The sequence below is a fragment of the Coregonus clupeaformis genome, chromosome 22 (assembly GCF_020615455.1).
Source record: "Coregonus clupeaformis isolate EN_2021a chromosome 22, ASM2061545v1, whole genome shotgun sequence".
Lineage (NCBI taxonomy): Eukaryota > Metazoa > Chordata > Actinopteri > Salmoniformes > Salmonidae > Coregonus > Coregonus clupeaformis.
This window is the reverse complement of record NC_059213.1, coordinates 687,465-715,127: the sequence shown is the minus strand read 5'-3', so window position 1 is coordinate 715,127 and position 27,663 is coordinate 687,465. Positions and strand designations below refer to the sequence as shown.

At 47.4% G+C, this 27,663-nt stretch overlaps 1 protein-coding gene across 4 annotated transcripts; it reads left to right on the top strand.

Annotated features, from left to right (window-relative positions):
* fn1b (fibronectin 1b) lies at positions 1-27,085 on the top strand. 4 transcript variants are annotated; one of them, XM_041843363.2, is made up of 42 exons: positions 1-332; positions 597-719; positions 905-1,042; positions 1,142-1,273; positions 2,281-2,418; positions 2,494-2,640; positions 2,976-3,209; positions 3,550-3,732; positions 3,962-4,138; positions 4,805-4,960; positions 5,212-5,340; positions 6,102-6,245; positions 7,735-7,856; positions 9,945-10,113; positions 11,166-11,342; positions 11,902-12,030; positions 12,582-12,866; positions 13,974-14,252; positions 14,499-14,762; positions 15,026-15,289; positions 15,570-15,656; positions 16,595-16,786; positions 17,879-18,160; positions 18,951-19,142; positions 19,349-19,438; positions 19,777-20,043; positions 20,272-20,553; positions 20,935-21,090; positions 21,262-21,378; positions 21,547-21,816; positions 21,918-22,105; positions 22,241-22,328; positions 22,445-22,624; positions 22,905-23,186; positions 23,394-23,483; positions 24,090-24,562; positions 24,753-24,891; positions 25,076-25,240; positions 25,448-25,573; positions 25,799-25,905; positions 26,035-26,136; positions 26,250-27,085. In XM_041843363.2, the coding sequence occupies exons 1-42, from the start codon at positions 185-187 to the stop codon at positions 26,337-26,339; spliced, it is 7,503 nt and encodes a 2,500-aa protein (XP_041699297.2). In that variant the 5' UTR covers positions 1-184; the 3' UTR covers positions 26,340-27,085. The 4 variants fall into 4 exon arrangements, with proteins under 4 accessions (XP_041699297.2, XP_045062286.1, XP_045062288.1 ...); XM_045206351.1 differs by having other exon boundaries at positions 11,163-11,342; XM_045206353.1 differs by lacking the exon at positions 17,879-18,160.
* Positions 27,086-27,663: the final 578 nt, after the last annotated feature.

Below are 27,663 nucleotides of genomic sequence, written 5' to 3'. Positions count from 1 at the left end.
TCGCGTCGGCTGCAGGAAAGGCGGTCAAAGCAGCAACGGGGGAATATTTGGAAAGCAAGGGGAGAGAATACTATCCGCTCCTGACGGTCAACTTCACGGCACCTCGATCATTCTTATTTTTATTTAGGACATAACTGGAAACGTAAAAGTGTCCTATTTTTTTATTCTTCTTAAATTTACCAAAATGACTGGTAGCCCAGTGACAGGGCTGCTGGTTGCGCTGTGCGTAAGCAGCGCGGTCCATTGTATGCCAAAGAACCAAGGGAAAAACAAGAGACAAGCTCAGGAACAAGTTTATCCCAACCTCGCAGACACAGTACCCCTTGCTCAAGGTATGTAGACTTGCTCTTAATGTTAGATTTTGTCCCTTAGATAAAACATTTGAATGCACCTTGAACCCACAACTTTTTTTTAAACAGCAAAAAAAAATTTGTAATTAACAATTTAGTTACAATTCCATATATGAAGGACATCTAAGATTATTATTTTTTTAAATCACTACTGTAAATGTATTGAATATGGGTGTTTAACTAACCTATCATGCCTCGAATTTGCTCAGGACTAATGGCTCTGTGTGTGTCTCCATCATCTTGCAGGCTGCGATGAGAACGGACATTCTTACAGACTAAACGATCAATGGGAGAAGGCTTACCGCGGGAGTACACTGCTTTGTACCTGCAACGGAGCGGCAGGGATCAAATGTAAAACAAAACCCCAAGGTGAGCTGGAGCCCTAGACTTGAATATATAATGAAGTAGGCCATTTCTTTAGTTTCGCACACAACCTCCGTGCGCTCTAGAGCGCGTTCCCTTTTTGGCACATTTGCCATTGCGCACAGAAGTCGCTTCGTTTATCTCAAACGTTACGGCCGCATGTTGAAAGTCTTCTCGGGTGTCTTCTGCAGGGGAGGAGACCTGCTATGACAAATACAACGACCAGACGTACTCCGTGGGTGCGACCTACGAGAGGGCGAAGGACGGCATGATGTGGGACTGCACCTGCATCGGTTCCGCCCGCGGCAAAATCAGCTGCACCATCGGAAGTGAGTTCCCCTTCCCAGACAACTCGCATAATATTATTTGTGCACTTATGTAGTACGTCCGTGTTCATGAATAATGATGTATGGTCTTTTCCTTTCCAGACCGCTGCCACGAGGGAGGCAGATCCTATAAAATCGGGGACACTTGGAGACGGCCCCACGAGACCGGCGACTACATGCTGGATTGCGTCTGTCTGGGAAACGGCAAGGGAGAGTGGACCTGCAAACCCGTGTGTGAGTGTCTATCTGTCTGAGGACCTGTAAACCCCTGTGTGAGTGTCTGTCTGAGGACCTGTAAACCCCTGTGTGAGTGTCTGTCTGAGGACCTGTAAACCCCTGTGTGAGTGTCTGTCTGAGGACCTGTAAACCCCTGTGTGAGTGTCTGTCTGAGGACCTGTAAACCCCTGTGTGAGTGTCTGTCTGAGGACCTGTAAACCCCTGTGTGAGTGTCTGTCTGAGGACCTGTAAACCCCTGTGTGAGTGTCTGTCTGAGGACCTGTAAACCCCTGTGTGAGTGTCTGTCTGAGGTCTTGGAGTAGAAGAAGACTAGATGTAATCTCAAGGGAATGAATGTCTGGCCTGTGGGTTGTTGGAATAAATGTTTTTCTTAACGGTCCTTGAACCAGTCAAACTGCGGTTCAAAGTCGTCCTTTGAGTAATTTATTGGAAATAGTGCTTGATGTCAATGTAAATATTTGAAGATCATGACAGACATCCCTTTCCCAAACGTTGCCCCATAACTATTGATTTAGCTCAGTTTAGTGTTTTCATGGAAAGTGAGGTGAGGTGACTCATGTGGTGGTAAGCCCTAATGGTGATGATTATTTTATGATAATGTAGGCATGGTTTTGGAATAAGAAATATATATTCTATAATCAGAAATATGTCATGTGTATCTGAGACTTTTATTATGGCATTGCCATTGAGATTTTATGTTAGGACTCTTATTCTGGAAGAGATGGAGACCCGCACACTGTTGATATAAGTCTTATTCTGAAAATACCCTTCCAAGATTCACCTGCGCGTGAGGAGGATTCACAGGAGAGATGTTGTGACAGGGAAGTGATGGAGATGTAACCTATCGTGCCACTAACGTTTGTGCTGATTAAAGTATAGAAAATAACTTGATTGTAACTCTTTAACATCGAACCCACAGGCCCTTTGGAGAAGGTGATAGATAATTGAGTCAAATAATTAGGGTTACAATAATAACAACGTTTTTGGTACTTGTTTTTGTGCAGCGGAGCGTTGCTATGACAACACGGGTGGCGTGTCTTACGTGGTGGGGCAGACCTGGGAGAAATCGTACCAAGGCTGGATGATGATCGACTGCACCTGTCTGGGGGAGGGCAACGGACGCATCACCTGTACCTCTAGGAGTAAGTACACACACACATACATACACACGTAAACGCACACACACACGCTCATCATTCCTTTCCTTATTTCTTTAGACCGTTGTAATGACCAGGACACCAAGACCTCCTACCGCATCGGAGACACATGGACCAAGACAGATGCTAACAGAAACCAACTCCAGTGTCTGTGTACAGGAAATGGCCGAGGAGAGTGGAAGTGTGAGAGACATTCTGCCACCACTGGTGAGTCGGCCCTCTTGTGTTTTACACACACTCTTTGTAAAAAATGATGTAGATATATTTAAATACATAGATAAGTAAATGAACAGGTTATACATTGATATACAGGTTATAAATGAATATATAGGAAACAGAGGAGGCTGGTGAAAGGAGGACAGCTCATAATAATGGCTGGGATGGAGTGAATGCAATGGTATCAAACTCATGGAAACCATGTGTTTGATACCATTCCATTAATTCCGTTCCAGCAATTACAATGAGCTTGTCCTCCCCAATTAAGTTACCACCAGCCGCCTGTGATATGTAAACACATTTCTCTTTGTCTTCCTGGTACGCAGGCACAGGTGTTAGTACAGGAACAGGTGTAGGAACAGGTACAGGAAGTACTCGTGTGACCATCCAGACGGACCTCCACCTGCCCTCCACCCTCCCCGAACCCCCCCAGGAGGGGGCTTGCCGCACGGACTCGGGCGCCACCTTCCATGTGGGCATGCGCTGGATCAGGACCCAGGGCAGCAAGCAGATGCTGTGTACCTGCCAGGGTACTGGGGCCGTCAGCTGTGAGGAGAAGGGTGAGTCTTAACTCAGACTAATACTTCAAGAGTTCCTGTGAAAGTAGAAGGGTGTGTCTCAAAAAAATATATTTCCATAGTCAAGGCTTGTCTTACCTCTTGTCTCACCTCATCTAACCTGGTCTAAACCTGTCTCACCTCATCTAACCTGGTCTAAACCTGTCTCACCTCATCTAACCTGGTCTAAACCTGTCTCACCTCATCTAACCTGGTCTAAACCTGTCTCACCTCATCTAACCTGGTCTAAACCTGTCTCACCTCATCTAACCTGGTCTAAACCTGTCTCACCTCATCTAACCTGGTCTAAAACTGTCTCCCCTTCTCTCTCCCTCCCCTCCAGAGGGCCAGAGCCAGGTGTACGGTGGGAACTCAGAAGGCCAGGCCTGTGTGTTCCCCTTTGTGTTCATGGATAAGACCTACTACTCCTGTACCTCAGAGGGACGGACTGATGGACAGCTGTGGTGCAGCACCACCTCTGACTACCATAGAGACCAGCAGTACTCCTTCTGTACCGAGAAGAACTGTGAGTCTGGGAGGGAGGGAGGGAGGGAGGGAGGGAGGGAGGGAGGGAGGGAGGGAGGGAGGTAGATGGATGGATGGATGGGTGGGTGGGTGGGTGTGTGGGTGGGTGGATGGATGGATGGATGGATAGATGGATAGATAGATATATATATACTGTAGCTAGCTAGATAGCTAGATAGATAGATAGTTAGCAGCATATCTAACTGTTGAATGTTTGATCTGCGGTGTAGCCCTGGTGTCGACCCGAGGGGGTAACTCCAACGGTGCCCTGTGCCAGTTCCCCTTCCTCTACAATGGGCGTAACTACACTGACTGTACCGCCGATGGGCGCCGCGACGGCATGAGGTGGTGTGGTACCACAACCAACTACGAAGGAGAGCAGCGCTACGGATTCTGCCCCATGGCTGGTGAGTGTGTGTGTGATTTGTCAATTCACATGTCTCTTCCCGTCTCAGGCCCTCACACCAAACAATATACAATCACAGTAGCAGTCAGGTACATTGACTAGCCCATCTTTACTGGCATGCAAACAAGACTATAGTTAGGTAAGATCCCTCTATTATAAGGTCCTTCAGGCTCTGTATGGTGGGCGTGGGAAGGTCTGGTGGGCTACTGTTTTCAACATTCTCTGAATTCCTCTATTTGACAGAGGTCTTATCAAGATAAATGTACTAGGCTTGTCTTTATCAGTCTGATGTTGCCCTTACAGATGATAATAATGACTGTTTAACTGAATGGGTCACTTACAGTCTACAGAGCCGTTAGAGGTTCAATGGGCAGTTAATGAGTTGGTCTTTAAAAGCTATGAAGTGACGGGGGAACGGTCATGGAAGAGAGCTGAGTAATGCCTCTATAAGAGCCTGTTAGAATGATTATTAATGACTCTTGGCTCCACTGGGCAGAGGATAGGGCTCACACACTGGCATGGGTCCAGAGTCTGTCTGGCAAAAAAAACATCTGTCTCAGTTCCAAAAGAGATTAACCATGCCACCTACACACACACACACACACACACACACACACACACACACACACACACGTCCCCTCACTGACCCCTCTTTCCCTCCATCCAGCCCATGAGGAGACGTGTACCACCAACGATGGGGTCATGTACCGTGTGGGAGACCAGTGGGACAAACGCCACGATGTCCTGGGTCACATGATGCAGTGCACCTGCATGGGCAACAACCGCGGAGAGTGGAGCTGCATCGCCTACTCCCAAGTCAAAGGTCCTACCACCTTACTACACCTGTTCTCTTATGTGTTGTTAGACAACAGTCATATGAGTTATACTGTCATTACCTGGTTCTAGACCCAGTAGCCTTGACAACTGGATTGTAGAATGAACTGAAAGCATTAAAACCCCTTGTCTCCTCTCCTTCCTCCTCCAGACCAGTACATCATTAAAACCCCTGGTCTCCTTCCTCCCCCAGACCAGTACATCATTAAAACCCCTTGTCTCCTCTCCCTCCTCCCCCAGACCAGTGCATCGTGGACGGGCTGACCTATGAGGTAAGCCAGACCTTCACCAAGCTCCATGACCAGGGCTACATGATGAACTGCACCTGCTATGGACAGGGACGCGGGCGCTGGAAGTGCGACGCCATCGGTGAGTTTCTCTCTGGTTTCTCTCCAGAGCTTCAATAAAGCCTTATCGCACCTCTGGCATGTTCTATCATGCTCTACTCAGACCAATGTTTCCTCCCATTCAGTACAACAGAATGGAATGAAACAATGGCCTAAGGGGAAACACATGATCTGCCGTTTGTTTCGGCGCGCTGTGTTTTAGGGACCACCTGCTGGTGGACGTCTGACTGACGATATTTTTGCGCAATTCTACATGTAGAATCGGTTTGTACTCGGTTTGCAAATGATGGACAGCACTCTGTTCAGAGCTGCTAAGTACTCTCCGCCGGCAAACGCTACTGGTGTGTCCGTGCCTTTACAGTTGAATTCTTGATAAATCTATCATGATACATTTCAAAAGCAATAAGGAAAATATGTAGTCAGGGACTGGCTCAGATTCCACTGGGATAATAACAGAGTGGAAAGTTATATGAATCCAAGAAGAGGGGCTGAAATTCTAAAGAGATTTTTGGCAGCAGGAATTCTAATCCCTCTCCTTTCCTTCCTCTCTCTTTCTCTCTCTCTATCTCTCTCTCTCTCTGTATCTCTGTCTCTCTCTCCACTCTCTTTCTCGCTCCTCCTCTCTCTCTCTCTCTCTCTCTCTCTCTCTCTCTCTCTCTCTCTCTCTCTCTCTCTCTCTCTCTCTCTCTCTCTCTCTCTCTCTCTCTCTCTCTCTCTCTCTCTCTCTCTCTCTCTCTCTCTCTCTCCTCCCTCCTCTCTCTCTCCTCCTCTCTCTCCCTCCAGACCAGTGCCAGGAGCCTGAGAGCAGGGTGTTCTATCAGATTGGAGAGACCTGGGACAAAACCATCCACCAAGTCCTCTACCGCTGCTATTGCTACGGCAATGGCATCGGCGAGATGAGCTGCGAGCCACAGCAGACCTTCCCAGGTAAAAGAGGAGTCTGATTGGCTAACAGAAGTGTGACAAAAACAGCACACTGCTGAAGCATAAGTGGAACTGCCTGAGGGTGTCCTCTGGGGCAGGGAGGGGCAGGGTAGATAACCCAGGTAAGGGCTGTCTTCAGTGGGGTGTTGATCAAGGACATTACCCCTCCCTCTCTATCAATACCCACCCCCTTCTCTTTACGGTTGGGACACCTGCTGGTAGTTAATCTGTGTTGTGTTTTAACTCTCCCATTCGCTCCCTGTTTAAATACTCCCCAACCTCCCTCTATCAAAAGGCCCTTTGAAATTAAACGAGGGGGCGGTGTGTCACTCCTTCACCACCTCTGCAGGGAGGGGGAAGGGGCTGCTAAACTTTGATGTCTGGCAAATGGAGAGGGGTGCGTCCGTCCACCTTTCTCGCCCCCCTCCCTCCGTGGGTCTTTGTAGTTTAGGAGGTCTTTGTTGGCTCTCCCCTACTGAGAGGCTGAGTACTGTTGCTCTACCCCGCTAAGCAGGGAGGGGCGAGAGGTTGGGGGACTTAATTACCTGCGTTGGGGGACTTAATTACCTGTCTCTCTCTCAATCCACTGTCTGGTAACACGCTTTGGGTGAAACAGTCCCACCTTCACCTACTACAAGGCCCCTCACAGCACTGGCTAGTCCTGCATTGAGCCAGTGCTCTATAGATGACGGCGTCAATCAAAAAGCTCAGCTGGGCTGTATTCAGATGACACAAACCAGGAATTACCAACTGGCAACCATGATGCAGTGTTCTGAAACACCTTGACCCCAGTCTGAACCCTGAACCCTGTCATCCTGCCCTAGTTGTCCCATGTGACCTGTTACAGATACAGACCCAGTAAATGTTGTGATTGTTTAGAGTTTCAGGTAATCACCCAGTACATTATGTTTGGTGCAGGTCAGGGACCTTAAGAGTGCAGGTCAAAGGACCTCACTGACTGCCCCAAATGACTCCCCGCTGTTGCTGTGGGTTGCTCACCTGTGAGAGGGAGGTGTGCATATGTATGGTGTGTGTGTGTAGGTGTGTGAGTGTGAGTGGGGGTGGACATATTGCCCTGGTGCGATTTCAGACACTGAAGACACCTAGTGATTTACAGGCCCTGTGGGTGTCATGATTGGTTGAAACAGACAGTGGAGAGACTTCTGGTTAGGACTAGTCTCCTTCCAAGCCACTGTACGTACTGGCAAGCTAGTCTAGGGTGAAGCTGACCTGAGTCTGGACAGGATCTTTTTTGGTCAGACCAGGTCTGTCTGGTGTGAACAGTGAACCAATTGACACTGAAAAGCGAATGTGACTTTTAACAACTGTGTGTTTATTTCCAGAACCTTAATATAAAGTTGTTCAAGGAGAATACATTGCATTTGTTCAGTACCATCATGTCTGTGACAGATGGCTTGATAGTAGACTAGAGATTTGTAATAGAAGAACCCCTGTCTTCTTCCTCCTCCTCCCTCCTCTCCTCTCCCCCAAGGTGGCCACCGCCCGGTCCAGGTGATTATCACAGAGGCAGGAAAGCAGCCTGACTCCCACCCCATCCAGTGGAACGCCCCTGCCTCCTCACACATCACCCAGTATATCCTCAAGTGGAGAGTGGTAAGTGGCTCTCTACTGCTCACCCTAGATAATGGTCACTTGTGGTAGTGCAGCCACGCTATGCCGCTAGTGGTGGACTGACTGTGTTACAGGAAGAAGTACCACAAGAGTTGAACATACTCTCTTGAAGTACTCTACCTGTTTTAATTCTCAGATATCCAAAGTGGAAACAAGTTATTCCAGGTACTGTTTCTCACATGTTGTTCTTTAAAAAAATCATGAATCATTTGAAATGGATGTTCCTATTCCAATCCTGAATAGTGTTGCTGAAAAGTAATGACTAAACCAGTGCACAAACAGGAGGTTGCAACATTTAGTTGTCTGTGTGTCAACTCTGAAGAAGAGGACAGGTTTTGAGCACAGAAAAACAAGGTTGTGTGGGGTTCTTGAACTCGCCTGAAAAACATACACATACACACACATACACACATGAACAACCCTCAACATCCAGCTACAGTACAAATGCTGTGTGTTTCTCTCCTAAAGGAAAAATACAGTTTTCTCTCCTCTCTCACACTCTCTCTCTCTCTCTGAAGAGGCCTTGTTCTGCCAAGCTGTTGGAAATGCTTATTAACCCTTATTGAATTCAAACATATTTCCTGCTAAGTGGTAGTGGTTTGTATGTTTTGGATGGCAGTCCCCTATTCCCTCTCTCTCTCTCTCTCTCTCTCTCTCTCTCTCTCTCTCTCTCTCTCTCTCTCTCTCTCTCTCTCTCTCTCTCTCTCTCTCTCTCTCTCTCTCTCTCTCTCTCTCTCTCTCTCTCTCTCTCTCTCTCTTCGCTCTCTCTTTTTCTCTCCTCCTCTCTCTCTCTCTCTCTCTCTCTCTCTCTCTCTCTCTCTCTCTCTCTCTCTCTCTCTCTCTCTCTCTCTCTCTCTCTTGTTGTGAAGAACCTGTAGTTTTCCGATCATCTGAAGCCAAGTTGAATGTCCCCAGAAGCAGGGAGGGGCAGAGAGTCAATGCCAGTGACCACATTGGCCATAGGCTGGGCATGGAGAGAGTGTTAGAATGAGAGTCTTAGTAGTGCAGGCCAGACTGTAAAAGCTACCCACTGTTTTATATTCCATATGATCTCAACTCTCAGGACTCATTCATACTCCTGACACTGTAGGTTATATATACTCTACTGTATATAGAGAGATATACAGTCAGATCCATACGTATTTGGACAGTGACACAATTTGCATCATTTTGGCTCTGTATGCCACCACAATGGATTTTAAAGGAAACAATCAAGATGTGCTTTAAGTGTAGACTTTCATCTTTAATGTAAGGTTTTTTTTTGTCCACGCCATAACACTACCCCCACCATGCTTCACAGATGAGGTGGTATGCTTCGATCATGAGCAGTTTCTTCCCTTCTCCATAGTCTTCCCATCATTCTGGTACAAGTTGATCTTTGTCTCATCTGTCCATAGGATGTTGTTCCAGAACTCTACAGGCTTTTTAGATGTTTTTTGGCAAACTCTAATCTGGTCTTCCTGTTTTTGAGGCTTAACAATGGTTTACATCTTCTGTATTTACTCTGGTGAAGTCTTCTCTTGATTGTTGACTTTGACACAGATACGCCTACCTCCTGGAGGGTGTTCTTGATCTGGCCAACTGTTGTGAAGGGGTTTTTCTTCACCAGGGAAATCAATATTCTGTCATCCACCACAGTTGTTTTCCGTGGTCTTCCGGGCCTTTTGGTGTTCCTGAGCTCACCAGTGCATTCTTTCTTTTTAAGAATGTACCAAATAGATGATTTGGCCACACCTAATGTTTTTGCTATCTCTCTGATGGGTTTGTTTAGATTTTACAGCCTAATGATGGCTTGCTTCACTGGCAGTTCCAACTGCTGTGGTAGACAGCTAAAATAACAATAACTTGGTCAATGTCCAAATATTTATGGACCTGACTGTATAGTTATAGTATTAGACCAGTTGGCTGTCAATACCACCATGAATGTGCTAGTAAGGAGCTAGTGAAGGAACACTTCAGATACACATTGGTTCCTATCACCATGATGTATGCACCACTTTGACCCTTACCATCTTTGAAGTTCACTCCCTGACCTCTCACTTCTGCTCTCTGCCCTTTGACCCCTGGTAGAAAAACACCCGTGCCCCCTGGAGAGAGGTCACCATCCCAGGTAACCTGAACTCGTACACCATCGCCGGGCTGCGGCCAGGTATTACCTATGAGGGTCAGCTGATCAGCATCCTGCGCTATGGACGCCGCGAGGTCACCCGCTTCGACTTCACCACCACCTACGGCTCCCGTAAGTCTCCCAACTGTGTGTGTGTGTGTGTGTGTGTGTTTTGAGTGTATGAATGTTACACCGACCGTACTATATATGTCTCTTTGGTTACTCTATATATCTACACTTTTCTCTCAATTTCAATTTCAATTTCAATTTAAGGGTTTTATTGGCATAGGAAACATATGTTAACATTGCCAAAGCAAGTGAAGTAGATAGTAAACAAAAGTGAAATAAACAATAAATATTAACAGTAAACATTACACTCAGAAGTTCCAAAAGAATAAAGCCATTTCAAATGTCATATTATGTATATATACAGTGTTGTAATAATGTGCAAATAGTTAAAGTACAAATGGGAAAATAAATAAACATAAATATGGGTTGTATTTACAATGGTGTTTGTTCTTCACTGGTTGCCCTTTTCTTTTGGCAACAGGTTACAAATCTTGCAGCTGTGATGGCACACTGTGGTTTTTCACCCAGTAGATAAGGGAGTTTATCAAAATTGGGTTTGTTTTCGAATTCTTTGTGGATCGCTGTAATCTGAGGGAAATATGTCTCTAACATGGTCATACATCTGGCAGGATGTTAGGAAGTGCAGCTCAGTTTCCACCTCATTTTGTGGGCAGTGTGCACATAGCCTGTCTTCTCTTGAGAGCCAGGTCTGCCTACGGCGGCCTTTCTCAATAGCAAGGCTATGCTCACTGAGTCTGTACATAGTCAAAGCTTTCCTTAAGTTTGGGTCAGTCACAGTGGTCAGGTATTCTGCCACTGTGTATTCTCTGTTTAGAGCCTCTCTCTCTCTCTCTCTCTCTCTCTCTCTCTCTCTCTCTCTCTCTCTCTCTCTCTCTCTCTCTCTCTCTCTCTCTCTCTCTCTCTCTCTCTCTCTCTCTCTCTCTCTCTCTCTCTCTCTCTCTCTCTCTCTCTCTCTCTCTCTCTCTCTCTCTCGCTCTCTCACTCTCTCTCTCTCTCTCTTTACACCCCCACCCCACCATCTCTCTGTCTCTCTCCCACAAATCTCAATTAAGTCTCATTAATGTAATGTCCCCCCCCCCCCCCCCGTCCAGTAGGGGTGACCTCTGAGGGTGAGACTACCCAGCTTCCCCCCGTGGTGGACACGTCTGAGTCAGTGACAGAGATCACGTCCAGCAGCTTCATCATCTCCTGGGTGTCAGCCTCCGACACCGTGTCAGGCTTCAGAGTGGAGTATGAACTGAGTGAGGACGGATCCAAACCTCAGGTCCTGGGTGAGTAACTCCAACATTTACTGTCCTAACTAAGGCCTTACTCCTGCAGCATAGGCCATCCAGAAGAGTTTTCCAGTGTATTCCAGTCTTACTCCTGCAGCATAGGCCATCCAGAAGAGTTTTCCACTGTATTCCAGTCTTACTCCTGCAGCATAGGCCATCCAGAAGAGTTTTCCAGTGTATTCCAGTCTTACTCCTGCAGCATAGGCCATCCAGAATAGTTTTCCAGTGTATTCCAGTCTTACTCCTGCAGCATAGGCCATCCAGAAGAGCTTTCCATTGTATTCCGGTCTCGGGTGATCTTTTTCGAAGCTCCACGACAGTGGTTCCCAATGTGTTATGGAAAAACTTTTGAGTAGTTATGTGAGCTAATGAATAAACACTAGTCCATCATTCTTCCTTCCTGGTCCTGGAGGGCTGCTGTGTGTGCAGGCTTTTGATTGGTTGATTGATTTTATTGTATTAGTTAATTGGTTGATTGGTGAATGTGTTAATTTGTTACTAGCCCGATTGGTTGATTGATGTCTTATTTAATTGATTGATTGTCTCTGTCCGTCAGACCTGCCCCGTACCACCACCTCTGTGAGCATCAGTGACCTCCTGCCTGGCCGTAGATACAACGTCAACGTGTACGAGGTGTCCACTCAGGGAGAACCCAACCTCATCCTCACTACCTCTCAGACCACAGGTAATATACCAGCCCTCACACACTCTTCATCACCTTTACCCTTCATCACCCTCACCCTTCATCACCTACACTGTTTATCACCCACACCCATTAATCACCCACACTCTTCATCACCCACACTCTTCATCACCCACACTCTTCATCACCTGTATCCTTCATCACCCACACCCATTATTCACCCACACTCTTCATCACCCACACTCTTCATCACCCTCACCCATTCATCACACATACTCTATATCGCCCACACCATCCACCACCCTCATCCTTTACTACCCTCACCCTTAACCATCCTCATCCTTCACCACCCACATCCTTCACTACCCTCACCACCCTCATCCTTCACTACCCTCACCCACACCCTTCACAACCCTTACCCTTCACTACCCTCAGCCTTCACTACCCTCACCTTTCATAACCCTCACCCTTCACCACCCACAACCTTCATCAGCCTCACCTTTCATCACCCTCACCCTTCACCAATATAACTCACTCTCTGACAGGAATAAATTGAGCTCTTCTCTAATCCAGTGCTCCTGATCCCCCCTCAGCTCCTGATGCCCCTGCTGAACATCAGATCGACCAGGTGGGAGAGACCTCTATCTCCATCAGCTGGTCCAAGCCCCAGGCCCCCATCACAGGCTACCGTTTGGTCTTCACCCCGTCAGTAGAGGGCAGTAGCACCGAGCTCATCCTTCCAGACACTGAGACCTCTGTGACCCTGGTTGATCTTCGACCTGGCCTGCTCTACAACATCAGCATTTACGCTGTGGAGGAGAACCAGGAGAGCGAGCCCATCTTCGTCCAGGTCAACACGGCCGGAGAGCCAGCACCAGGTAGAGTAGTGGACAGCATACAGGACAACAGGACCACACATGACCCTAACCCTAAAACACACTCTAACCATAACCCAATCTCAGACTTGACTTACTTGACTTAAGCCCTTGGCTCCTATAAGAAGCATAGGCCATTGACGAATGTCCTCCATCACAACAGTTGAATCCGCTTTCTGTCATTTCTACCTCAGCCATGGTTTGAACTGACTTTGAGTTGATTTTGGCATGCACTTTATCACCCTTCCAACATAGAATCAATCATTTCCTATACACCTAAATTCTTGGAAAAAAATAGTTTTTCAAAGGGTTCTCCTTTGGGGACAGCCAAAGAACCCTTTTAGGTTCTAGATTGTATCTTTGTTTCTAAGAGTGTAGGCCCAGGAAGTAAAAGTATAGTTTGAAGCCATGGAGCCATTTCATTGTACCTTCTAGGGGTGTGCTTCTGTCTTTCTTTTTCTCTCTCTCTCTCTCTCTCTCTCTCAAGAGGAACATTTGAAGTCATGCTGTTCCCCAGTTGGAGTCAGTCCGAGCTGTGAGTGACAGTTGGTAGATTTAATGTGAGCTTGGAGGAGCTTAGGGCTCTCGGATAGCCGTATAGGGCCCGATGGGAGCTGGGGTAAGGTTTCTCCTCTGTTTGGTTCTGGACTGGACCTGACAGATAGATTGAGATTTGTCTGGTTCTGTCACCTCCCTCACTGATTTATGTACTTTCATATGAGAAAGCTGTGTGAGATACAGACTCACACACTTGCCTGCACACACACAGACACACACACACATAAAAACAACGCACGCTCTCTCTCTCCACGGTATCTGGGTCATTCTTGTTGATTCCGCCCTTCTGCTCTAAATCCTTCTCATCTTGACAGCAGAGTTTCTCCATTCTCCAGTTTCCATTTCCTGTATGGCGTTGTCTTTCCAACTTCCTCTCAGCTGGTAAAGTAGAAGTAGCCTTCACATTGCAATCCAACACAGACCTTAGATCAGCGTATAGTTTCCACTTCATCTGACTCCGTCTTTCTTGCACCGCAACACAAGGCAATAGGACATCAACACACAAGATGACCTCAGTCAACTCAGTGACCACTTCCTACTTCCTGTCCACAGAGGAAGTCCACTCCCCGACCGACCTTCAGTTCTACGAGGTGTCTGACATGAAGATCATCATCAGCTGGACTGGCCCGCCTAGCGAGGTGTCGGGTTACCGCGTGACCTTCGCCCCTGTCACCCCCGGCGACACGCCCCAGAGGCCCCTGCAGCTGCCCATGACGCCCAACGCGTACGCAGAGATCACCCACCTGCAGCCTGGAACCCTGTACCGCTTCAACATCTACGCCATCAACGGAAGAGTGGAGAGTGAGCCACTGACAGGAGAGAGAGCCACCAGTGAGTAGACATGTGCAGACAGCGTGTTGAGGGGATCAGTTTGAGCAAGTCGAGGCGCAGGATTGCTAATCTTCATCGCATTATAAGTAGTTATGTGGGATGCAAGGTTTGGTAGATCAGTGATGCTGAGCAGTCCGACTGCAATTTAGTCCATTTCAAACCCGCAGATAGACTTAGATACTCATACATACACTGTGTTTATACTTTATACCCATGATGTGACCCTATGTGTGCTAACCCTCTCAGAGCCCGACGCCCCCACCAACCTGCGTTTCACCGACATCGGCGAGGACAGTGTCATAGTGATCTGGGAGGCTCCCAGGGCTAGCGTCAGCGGCTACCGTCTGTTCCTGAGTGTGGAGGGCTCCAGCCCCACCCAGAAGAGAATCCCAGGCGGTCAGACCCAGTTCCCCCTGCGAGGCCTCCGCCCCGACACAGACTACACAGTCAAACTGCACTCTGAGCAGGACAACGTGTTGAGTGAGGAAGTCAATGGCATCTTCACCACCTGTGAGTACTGTAGGCTTCTATTCTGCTGAGCTTGTGGCAGGGTGCTTGAATGGTACTACTGATCAATTCAACTCCAGATTTGAGTTTATTTAAATTATGAAGCAGAAAAAGGAAAGAAACTGATGTTATATTCGCTCCCACTCTCTCTCTCTCTCTTGCTCTCCCCTCTCTCTCTCTCACTCCCCCCTCTCTCGCTCTTGCTCTTTCTTACTCCCCCCCTGTCTCTCTCTCTCCCCCCCCCCCTCTCTCTCTCCTCCCCTCAGCCCCCAAGATGGGTAATGCCCCTCGCTTCACCACTGATGTCACAGACACCTCCATCATCATCTCCTGGACCCCTGTCAGCAGGTTCAGCTTCAGGCTGTCTGTGAGGCCCAGTCAGGGAGGAGAGTCACCCAGGGATGTGACTTCTGACTCAGGAAGTATCTTTGTGTCAGGCCTGACCCCTGGAACTGAGTACACCTACAGCGTACAGCCCATTATCAACGGACGCGACCGCGGAAACCCCATCACCAAAAACGTTGTCACTCGTAAGTAACTAAGAAAGAGAGAGAGACTCCGGTCAACGATTTATTTTATTTTATTGAGGTCAGAAGACCTCTTTTCCAAGGAAGACGTGTTGTTGCTGCGGCCATTTTGGGGTAAAAAACACATCTATATTGATTTTGTAAAGTTAGGGAGTAATGAGGTTGTTTTAAGGTTCTCACAGTAAGTTTACTTAAACCATAAGGTAGTCTGTAGACTTTGAAAATGTGCCACAAGGTTTTCTTTTACCACGTATAGACTTATGTGATGTTTCTTCCCCTCCAGAACTGTCTCCCCCCACTGACCTCAGGACACAGTCGAACGTGGACACGGGTGAGCTGACTGTCCTGTGGGGCAACGTCAACACGCCAGGTAAATATTGACTCTGCTCCCTCCTACAGCTCACACCACAGACACACTGCCCAAGGCCCAGGAACCAGGACAGGCTCACTGTGGCTCTGGATCACTATGTCTGGACCTTGTCTTACCTCAGAACGTTGTGCCAGTAGGAACAAGGCTTCTCTCTGTAGGAGTCTGTCTGTCTGTCTGTCTCTCTCTCTCTTTCTCTCTCTCTCTCTCTCTCTCTCTCTCTCTCTCTCTCTCTCTCTCTCTCTCTCTCTCTCTCTCTCTCTCTCTCTCTCTCTCTCTTTCTCTCTCTTTCTCTCTCTCTCTCTCTCTCTCTCTCTCTCTCTCTCTCTCTCTCTCTCTCTCTCTCTCTCTCTCTCTCTCTCTCTCTCTCTCTCTCTCTCTCTCTCTCTCTCTCTCTCTCTCTCTCTCTCTCTCTCTCTCTCTCTCTCTCTCTCTCTCTCTCTCTCTCTCTCTCTCTCTCTCTCTCTCTCTCTCTCTCTCTCTCTCTCTCTCTCTCTCTCTCTCTCTCTCTCTCTCTCTCTCTCTCTCTCTCTCTCTCTCTCTCTCTCTCTCTCTCTCTCTCTCTCTCTCTCTCTATCTCTCTGTCTCTCTCTCTCTCTCTCTCTCTCTCTCTCTCTCTCTTTTAAATGGTAACAAGTACTTACATGTAATCCTAGCAGATCTAGGTTGGTAAACTCCACTGCTCACTTCCCTGTCTCCTCTGCCATCCTGTCCCCCCCTCCCCTAAAATACCTTGGCCGTGACCCCACTCTCTGAGGGTGTCTCAGGGGGAGATGGGAGATGCAAAAAACACATTTCCAATTCACACATGCGTATAATTCACACTTGTACATATATGAAATAGGACAAATACAAGCACCCACCAAATTATTCTTGTATTTTTATTATAATTATTATTACTATTATTATTATTATTGTTATTATTGTTATTATTATTACAGACATCACAGGCTACAGAGTGACATGTACCCCGACCAATGGGCAGAGAGGACACTCCCTGGAGGAGTCTGTCCAGCCGGTCCAGAACCAGTTAATCCTGGAGAACCTGAGTCCAGGAGTAGAGTACAACGTCTCTGTCTACACTGTCAAAGGCAACCTGGAGAGTGTCCCTGTGTCCACCACTGTCACCCAAGGTAGGACTGGCTGTCTCACCCAGCTACACACAGCTGATTTCAGATCAGTGGACCCAAGCACGGGCTGAGGTTGAGCTGTGCTGTGTTGAAGGGTTAAACTGATTCAGGATCAGGTAGTGTCTGTTTGCTGTGGAGCTAGTGTTCTGTTGCTCCGACAGAAAGAAAGACACACAACACATAAACACACACACACACATACACTCATGTACATACCCACAGACACACTCATGTACACACACACAAACACATTCAATGGTTTTGTCTGAGTCTTCGCTATTGGTTGGTTTTAAGGGGAGTGTTTGAATGTGTGTGTGTGTGTTCACTCTGTGTGTGTGAGTTTATTGGATAGCTTTCCTTCTCAATCCGTGGCCAGGAAAGGTTGAAGTACGATTCAATATTTCTGCCACCCCTTCTTATATTCACCGTTCCCAACTCCGATTTCTTCCCACTTCACACTCCGGTACACGTTCCATAAATGTGCTATTCCTGGACGGGCCCAACTTCCCATAAACCTCCCAGTCTGGCTTCTCTCTGAAGTACAGAATCTCCCTGCCAGGAAACCTCCCTGTAACGGCTGATCACGCTGAAAGCACTTTCCATTGAAGGATAATTCCTAAAAGCACTCTTAATTTCAGAAGAAATCCTCACTTCTTTATTCTGAATTACCATTGCAGTACATGTATGTATTTTGTTCGTTGTGATGCCTCAATTGCACACTGTCCTGCTAACATGGTCGTTGGCTGAACTGTAATTGTTTGTTCATAAGTTATGCATGGAGAAGGTATAACTGTTAATTCATCGAAGATGTCATGTGAATATGCCTGTTGAAAAACCATTGCTCTGAAAACCCATGAGCATCCTTTCCTGTCATTGATCTAGTCAATGTAATTTATGGGTGTGATAATATAACTCTTAACAGCATGGCTACTGTTGTTATTCTACAGTGTATAATGTTGTCTGTCCCACTGTGTATGGCTATGCATCACGGGGAACGTTAATTCATGTGCTTTGATTATGTCTGTCTGTTGTCATGGTTTCTATGTCTGTATGTCTTATTCTGCCTGCGCCTCGCTTTGCACTCTAACCTTTCAGACGTACCCAAGCTAAATGACCTCCACTTTGTCGACGTCACCGACACCACTATCGGCCTGCGCTGGACTGCCCTGGTAAACGTTACCGCCATCACCAGTTACCGGATAACGGTTATGGCGTCGGGCGAGAGTTTGCCCATCATCGTGGATACGGTGGACTCGTCGACGGGTTATTATACGGTGCGCGGGCTGGAGCCCGGTGTGGATTATGACATCAGTGTCACTACAATAACGGAGGAAGGGGAGAGCGAGCCGGCCACACGCAGAAAGCAAACCCAGACTGGTGATTTGACCCTTCAACTTTACGGGGGGGGGGGGGGCTAGGAGAGAAGCTAAAAACTGAACATACTGCCTCACAAACCTTACATACTCATGTTGTAGTTATATATTCTGATCATAGCAATAATGTCATTGTTGATTGCATCCAGGTTTTTCTTTCATACCTGCCATGCTCTCTAATGTGTCCTCTCTTGTCTGGTTGACTTGTCCCATCTGGACATGCCACAGATGGCCTTGAGGTAACTGTGTGGAGCACCACTCTCCTTGGCATGCTCTTATATTATTTCTCATTCTAAATGCCTGTTGGTTATGCTTTACTGTAGTTATGCTTTACATGGTCAAATGGTCATTACCTGGTAATTACATGGTCAAATGGTCATAACCTGGTAATTACATGGTCAAATGGTCATAACCTGGTAATTACATGATAAAATGGTCATAACCTGGTAATTACATGGTCAAATAGTCATAACCTGGTAATTACATGGTCAAATAGTCATAACCTGGTAATTACATGGTCAAATAGTCATAACCTGGTAATTACATGATAAAATGGTCATAACCTGGTAATTACATGGTCAAATAGTCATAACCTGGTAATTACATGATAAAATGGTCATATCCTGGTAATTAAATGGTCAAATTGTCATAAATTAATCTATCATTACCTTTAACTGTGGTCTTTTTGGGAATAGAAGCCATCAAGTTAAATTCCTTAAAGGTATCTATTGTTACCACATAATTTCCTAGTTATTATCCTGATTACACCCCCCCCCCTCCCTCTCCCACCACAGCCGTCCCCGCCCCCACCAACCTGAACTTCGGAGGGGTGGGCCCCGATCACATGAGGGTCACCTGGACCGTCCCCAACGTCCCCACGCCCAGTGACATCACACGCTTCGTCATCCGCTACCACCCCGGCAGCAACGACGACGACGTCAAGGAGCTCAACGTGGGCGGAGCCACCAATACCTTCCTGCTGCAGAGTGAGTGACATCATCATGACCTATGACCTCATCATGACCTATGACCTAATGACTATACCCCTGAACTAAATAGAACACTAATACTACTGTCATATGTAGTGTATCATATACCTCTGAGGGTCATACAATGTGTTGTGTCGTCGGTTTTGAGACTAACTATGAGGTCATTAACAGGCTAAATGTTTTCCTGTCCATTTCTCCTCCAGACCTGCTGCCCAACACAGAGTACAGGGTGAGCGTGGTGTGTGTTTACGAGGACAGAGAGAGCGCACCAGTCACTGGCACTCAGAGAACAAGTGAGTATGGACAGACACAGGACAGTTTATAAGGCTAAAAGAGAGAGACAAATGCACAGGTATTTTTGCACAAATAGTAACTGATGTGTATGATGTGTATGATGTGTATGATATGTATGATGTGTATGATATGTATGATGTGTATGATATGTATGATATGTATGATGTGTATGATATGAATGATGTGTATGATGTGTATGATGTGTATGATATGTGTTGATGTGTATGATGTGTATGATGTGTATGATGTGTATGATGTGTATGATGTGTATGATGTGTATGCGTACAGTGTGTATATCATGTAGATCATGGCTATGTGTCTCTCTTCTCCTCTGTAGCCCTGGACTCTCCCACTGGCCTGGAGTTTAATGACGTCCTGACCAACTCCTTCACCATCCACTGGCTGGCCCCTGGGGCCGTGATCACCGGCTACCGTATCCGTTACCAGATGACCAGCGGAGGCAGGGCCAAGGACGAGAGACTGCCCCCGACCAGGAGCCACTTCACCCTGACCGGCCTGGCCCCCGAGACAGAGTACAGTGTTGAGGTCTATGCTGTCAGCGGGAACACGGAGAGTCTGCCTCTCACTGGCACTCAGGCTACTAGTGAGTAGTATAGATTGGTTTCATGTCTTTATCTGTTATTGTTCTATGTTTTCAGTCTCTTTCAGTCAGTCAGTCAGTCAGTCAGTCAGTCAGTGTCTCTCTCTCTCTCTCTCTTTCTCTCTCTCTCTTTCTCTCTCTCTCTTTCTCTCTCTCTCTCTTTCTCTTTCTCTCTCTTTCAATCTATCCTCAACAACTGTGTCTTATTTCCTGATCTTCTCTCTCCACTAGTCTCTGACGCCCCCACTGACTTGGAAGTGACCTCCTCCAGCCCCACCAGCATCACCATCCGCTGGGACGCCCCCTCTGTCACCGTGAGGTACTATAGGATCACCCATGGAGAGACAGGTGGAGAGAGCCCTGCTAAGGAGTTCACTGTCCCCGGCTCCCAGTCCGAGGCCACCATCTCTAACCTGAACCCCGGGACAGACTACACCATCACCGTCTACGCTGTGACAGGGAGAGGGGACAGCCCGGCCTCCAGCACACCCATCTACGTCACTCACAAGACTGGTACGGGGCTGATGGTTTAATACACATTTATTACATGTACATTTGAGTCATTTCGCTGACGCTCTTATCCAGAGAGACTTACAGGAGCAGTTAGGGTTAAGTGCCTTGTTCATATTAATTACGCATGATCAATTACATATTCATGCTTCATGTCTGGGACAGGACAGGCTCTGAACTGGTGTCGCCATCTAGTGTCCGTTATTGCAATTTCAGATTTCTCATTTATTTGGTTATCTGGAAATGATGCCTTGATCTACCAGTAGTTAGGAATGATCATATGAATGTTTTGTTTTAGATTCATGTGTAGATTTGTAATGTATTTGTATCTTCCTCCCATATCTCCTTCGTTCACTCCCTTCCTCCCTGTTCCTTTCTCTGTAGACGTTGAGGGCCCCACCAACATGGATGTGACAGATGTGAAGGACAACACCATCACAGTGCGCTGGTCCCCGGCCCAGGGCCCCATCAAGGGCTACAGGGTCACCAGCGTCCCCAAGAACGGACAGGGCCCCTCTTTCTCTGAGGTGGTGGCCCCTGGTAAGACTGGCCCCTGCTCTCTCCACTGTCCTCTGCCCATCTGTGATCATATGTACGGCAGCCATTTTGTGACGGTGTTGTGAGACATTGATAGAAAGGAGATTTAGCTTCTGTTGTTAGCTTCAACAGCTATACTGATGTGCTCAACCTCTCTCTCTCTCCGTGTTCTAGATCAGACCGAGATGACGTTTACTGGCTTGATGCCCACGGTGGAGTACGTTCTGACTGTGACCGCTCTGGGAACCGATGGAGAACCTTCCACACCTCTGGTAGAGAACGCCATCACAGGTGCGTGTGTGTGTGTGTGTGTACATGTGTGTATGCGTGCATTCGGTTTTCGTTAGAGTTGTTTCTAAAACCTTGATCTGTCATTATAGAAAAATTTAAGAAATGTTGAAATGTATGCTATTCTGATGTTCCCTTCCTTCTGACCTTCATCCCCCTGTTTCCTTGCAGCAATGGACCGTCCAAAGGACCTGTCCTTCTCTGAGGTGGACTCCACCTCTCTGAGGATCACATGGGACAGTCCGGATGGCACGGTGACATCATACCGCGTGCTGTACTCCAGCCCTGAGGAGGGCGAGAGAGAGCTGCGCCCGGCACCCAGAGGGACAGACGAAACCGTGGTGCTGAGGAATCTCCGCCCCGGCACAGAATACACCGTTAAGGTCATCACCCTGCACGGACGCACCCCCAGCACCCCACTGGTGGGCACACAGGCCACAGGTAGGAGATACCAGACACACACGCATACAGACGCACAGACATGCGCACACACACACACACACACACACACATGAATACTTAATGTCCATCCCTGCCCCCAGCCATCCCTGTCCCCACCAATCTGGACATCTCTGAGGTTGGTGACTCCTCCTTCACTGTGTCGTGGCGCTCCCCCAGCCCCGGGCTGTCTGGGTACCGTGTGGTTGTCAACCCCAAGAACAACAACGGACCCACCAAGGAGATGACCATCGCCCCAGACACCACACGTGCCGTGGTCCCAGGACTCATGGTAAATAACATCCTACAGTATTCTGAATGTATGTCATAACTGTGTTCTAGATAAAGGTGTCTGCTAAACAGTCTAAATTCAGGTAATGTATTATCACTGTATTTATGTCTCTGTCACAATGTGTTTCCTGTGTAGGTGGCCACTACGTACACAGTGCACGTTTACGCCCTGAAGAACTCTGTGACCAGCCGACCCCTGGAGGGAGAGGTCACCACGCTGGACAGTAAGCAGCTTTCACACAGTTGAACTTTACTGGCCCCTGGTTTACTCACTGTAAACTCACCCTCTCCCTCTCTTTCTCCCTCTCTCTCTCTCTCTCCCTCCCTCCCTCTCTCCCAGACATCAGTCCTCCTCGGCGTGTGCGTATCTCTGACGTGAAGGACTCGGCCATCACGCTGACCTGGCGCGCTAAGATTGAGACCATCACTGGGTACCTCATCGAAGCTCAGCCTCTCAGCGGCAGCCGCCCCACAATCAAGAAGACAATCCCCGGAGAGCAGCGCACCTACACCATCACTGGTACTGTACAGTAGACTACATTACCCAGCTATCACAGCTCACCACTCTCATCTACAGTCAACAACATTACCCATCACCACTCTAATCTACAGTAGACTACATCACCCAGCTTTCACCACTCTCATCTATAAGTGAACTACATTACCTATTATCGCTCCCATACAGTCAACTATCCGTCATCACTTTCACATAAACTATCATCATTATAGTAAACTACATTACCCATGTACAGAGTGGGATCTTGACTGACTGACAGTGTGTTGTGTATGATGTCCCTCAGGTCTGGAGCCAGGCACCACCTACACCATCCACATCTACACCATCAGTGGTAATGCACGCAGTGCCCCCTTCACCCTCACGGCCACCACAGCCAAACCAGCGGTGCATTCCCCCACCAACCTCCAGTTCACCTCCCTGACCCCCAACTCCATCTCCTTCAGCTGGGAACCACCCGCCACACGCATCACAGGATATTACATCACCTACGAGGAGGCAGGCAGGGCGCAGCCCCGTGAGCTTACCCCCCGCCCCCACGCTGGCCAGAACTACGCCACCATCTCTGGTAAACGTCAAACTCTGCCCTCTCTCTCTCTCTCTCTCTCTCTCCAAAGTTACCCTCACCCGCTTAAACTCCACCCCTTCCTCTTCACCCTCTGAAAGATCAAGCCTCTCAACCCGCCCAGTTTATGTAAAATACCTTAATTGACTCAAATCAACATCTGATTTACTCCAGCTGAGTTTGATGGTTGATGTTGTTGGATGTTTTCAGGTTTGAGACCAGGCACCGAGTACATCATCAAGATCATTGCTCTTCAGAATGTCCAGAGAAGCACCCCATTGGTGGGCACGGCCAGGACTCGTGAGTACAGCATATACACACTTTACACATACACACACATCTACATACACACACGTCTACATACACACACGGCCCAAAACCTTATTTTTTTGTACCTGAATGGTGATGTTACAAAGAAAGGTTTTGGAAGCCCAGCACATGTGCATAGTTGCAATATAATATTGTAAGAACAGCCTAGCAGCTCATAGACCTAGATGTTAGATTTAGTTTGTAGTCGTGCCAGCATCTGTTACAAATAGCTGTGCCTTTTAAAACAATAATACCGCTCACTCACTTTGAATGCCTTTTGAATAAACAAGCGATTCAAAAGAAATTGACGGCAGTTGCAGGCTTTGGAGTAAATGTTTGCCCAAACCACTGATACAGGGTCAGATATTTTTCCACTCCCCTTAATGGTTAAAACCAAAATGGGGGTAGGGTAATCTGATCTTAGATCTGTGCTTAGGGGCAACTTCTACCTGAAGTGCAGTGCTTTACAGTACAATAGTGGCTGTAGTCTGCGGACATACTGCCACCCCCTGCTGGCAGCATTATGCTACTGCAACTCCCCTAACTCCCTACTCCCTCCCTAACTCGCTTGCTTCCTAACCCCTCTCTCCCGGCCAGAACGTGACTCCCTGCTTACACTGCCACTCCCCAACCGCCCCGGGGGCTATGACCACCTGGACGTGCCTGAAGAAAACGAGAACAGTGTCCCAACAGTAGTGGGTAAGAACGGCCTACATACCCTGGGCGGCCAGGGCCAGAACGTGGAGTACACTGAGTACAACAACGGACACCAGAACCCCCAGACACCCTATGGGAATGGCCAGGCACCCTTTAGGAATGGCCAGACACCCTATGGGAACCCCCAAACACCCCTGGTGTTTGTGCCCCTTCCGGACGCGGAGGGGCACAGGGTGCCAGTGGTGAGGGTGAACGTGCCTGGTGGCTCTCCCTTTGGTTTTCCAGAGAACGACACAGGAGTCCCTCAAGAGGCCCAGACCCAGACCACCATCGCCTGGAAGCCTTACAAGCAGAGTTCAGAGTACCTGGTGTCCTGCAACCCTCTGACACACGTCAACGAGAAGATGTTCCAGGTAAGAGGGCACGGCATGGACACCAGAATGCACTGTAGACACACACACACACAAAGACACATCTAAGAGACATCTCTCTCTCCCTTTCCTTCCTCTCTCTCTCTCTCTCTCTCTCTCTCTCTCCCCCTCCCTCCCTCCCTCTCTCCCTCTCTCCCTCTCTCCCTCTCTCCCTCTCTCTCTCCCATCTCAGATGCGTCTGCCTGGTACCTCCACCAGTGCCACTCTAATCGGCCTGACCAGCGGAGCCTCCTACAACGTTATCGTAGAGGCCCTGAAGGGGGCACTCAAACACAAGATCCTGGAGGAGATCATCACCGCCGGCAACACCCGTAAGGAACCAGCAGTAACTATGACAACTGATCTAGGACCAATACTGAAATCTAACCTATAGAATAGATGGTATGAGTGAATCCTGAATCCACGGGCAGAAAATACAGTTCATAGATAGGCATTTACTTACATAACTTAGTCTGTGATTCTCTGTTGAAATTAACCCCCTCTCTTCCGCTTTAGTGACAGAGGGTTCCACCGGCTCAGATAAGGACTCGTGCTACGACACCTTCACAGCCACCTACCATGACGTTGGGACCGAGTGGGAGCGCATGTCTGAGACGGGCTTCAAGCTGTGGTGCAGGTGTCTGGGACTAGGCAGTGGACACTTCCGATGTGACTCCTCTAGTGAGTATCTAACTACCTCTTAAATTCAGTGCAATTTAAGAAACTTTATTAATCCCTATGAAACCTTGCCACCTGATTGGCTGGGTGGAATGGTTGCCATATTGGTTACACCAATCCGGGAGACAGTGTGGGATGTTATGCAAGATGTCTGACCTTTTTTGTTGTCTCTTTCTCCCTCTCTCTCCCTCTGTTCCTGTCCATCAACAGAGTGGTGTCATGATGGAGGTAACAACTACCGTGTCGGGGAGAAATGGGAGCGCCAGGAGGAGCACGGTCCCATGATGAGCTGTACCTGCCTGGGCAACGGGAAGGGAGAGTTCAAGTGTGAACCACGTAAGTAGCACTTTAACCTCCCACCACACCTTGTTTGGATATTAAAGGAAGAATCCATAACTTCTCTGTCCTCTATGGCAGCATGTCACAATACAACAAAGTACAGTTCCAATGTCTGCCTGTGTGACCTCATCAATGTCTGCCTGTGTGATCTCATCAATGTCTGCCTGTGTGACCTCAAAGGCTGTGTGTGTGTGATTCCTTCTCCTGCGTGTGTGTTTACAGATGAGTCCAGCTGCTATGACGATGGGAAGATGTACCAGATTGGTAACCAGTGGCAGAAGGAATACCTGGGAGCCATCTGTACCTGCACCTGCTATGGAGGACAACAGGTCACTTTTACTGGCAATGGCTGTGATATGTGCTTGTCTTACCTACCTTAGTTGAATGCAACTTGGACAAGAGCACCTGCTAAATGACCAACATGTGTGTAAATGTAATGTGTGTTGTCCTCCTCTCAGGGCTGGCGTTGTGAGAACTGTCGTAGACCAGGTGCTGAGGTTGAGTCTAGTCTGCTGCAGCCCGTCCGATACAGAGACCCCACCAACACCCTACGCAAAGTGGTGAGTCATAGACTACGCTCTCAAAACACAACAATATGTTGGATTATAACCTGAAAACCCATGCGGAGGTTGGACCCATAATGACCTCTTGTCTGTCTGTCTGTCTCCTACAGAACATCCAGTGCCCCATCGAATGCCTTCGACCTGAACTACTGGCAGACGCACTGGCAGAAGGACACATCCCCCAGAATCCCCTGGAGTAAAAGATACATCTCCCTTTCCTTACCCATGGTCTGTCAAGTCTCCTTGAAGAGGAGGTGGCCCTGTCCCGTCAGAGACAGACCTGAACTAACACATCTGTGCCTTACTGATCAGCTTAACCATATCTACCACGGCTACAGACTGTAGGCCTATGCCTTCCTACAGTCTTAAGAGAACCCTGCGCACTTTCAGAGTTTTGGTTAAGTCGTGTGTCTCTCGTCATTCCCCTTTGAGACACTTAAGAGGTCAAAAAGGAACATTCCTTGCGTTCGTGCCTTAAAGAGATTCAAATCTTCCCCCGTCCCTGAATGTTTGTGTGCTTGTTCACAGTTCAGATGTGCTTGTCTTTTACAAATTATACATTTCAAAGACTACCTGTCCAGTATTACCGTTTGTCGTAATCATAATTTTTTTTTTTTACTACTATGAAATCTTAAACAGTCAGGAATCAAAAGCACTGTTTTGCGAGAACGTTGGTGTAGTTGCCATGTCGACAAGTGTTTGAAATCATTTTTCCTTTTCTGTAGCCTCTGTTGTGTAGACAGGGGTAGCACTGTGTGTGTGATTGACACTGAGTTGTTGTAATTTTGAAACTCTAATGCATTTTATTTATCCCTTTAATCACAGCATTGTTGTGTGAATGTGAGAACTGGGGTGTGTCAACTTCATTCTGGTTTTATTTTTGTACTAAAAGGTGCCAAAGTTTGATGGAGATTCCCTTGTTTTGATAAAATTGAAAAGAACCTCATGAATTGCCTTTGTTTCTGGAATAACTGTTTATACATAGATTATTAATCCGTGCGTCAATCTAAGTAACATAATAAAAATATCCCCATCAAAATCTATAAGTTTAAGATAGATATGTTTTTATTGCATTGGGCTGCGTCTCAATCCACTGCATCCACCTACAGTGCCTTCAGAAAGTATTCATACCTCTTGACATATTCCACATTTTGTGTTATAGCCTGAATTCAGAATTGATACTTTTTTTTTATTATTATTCTCACCCATCTACACACAAATTCCCCATAATGACAAAGTGAAAACATGTTGATTGTTTTTGCAAATGTATTGAAAATGAAATACAGAAATATCTCATTTACATAAGTATTCCCACCACTGAGTCAGTACTTTGTAGAAGCACCTTTGGCAGAGATTACAGCTGTGAGTCTTTCTGGGTAAATCTCCAAGAGCTTTCCACACCTGGATTGTACAATACCTGCCAATTATTATTCAAGCTCTGTCAAGTTGGTTGTTGATCATTGCTAGAAAGCCATTTTCAAGTCTTGCCATACATCTTGAAGCAGATTTAAGTCAAAACTGTAA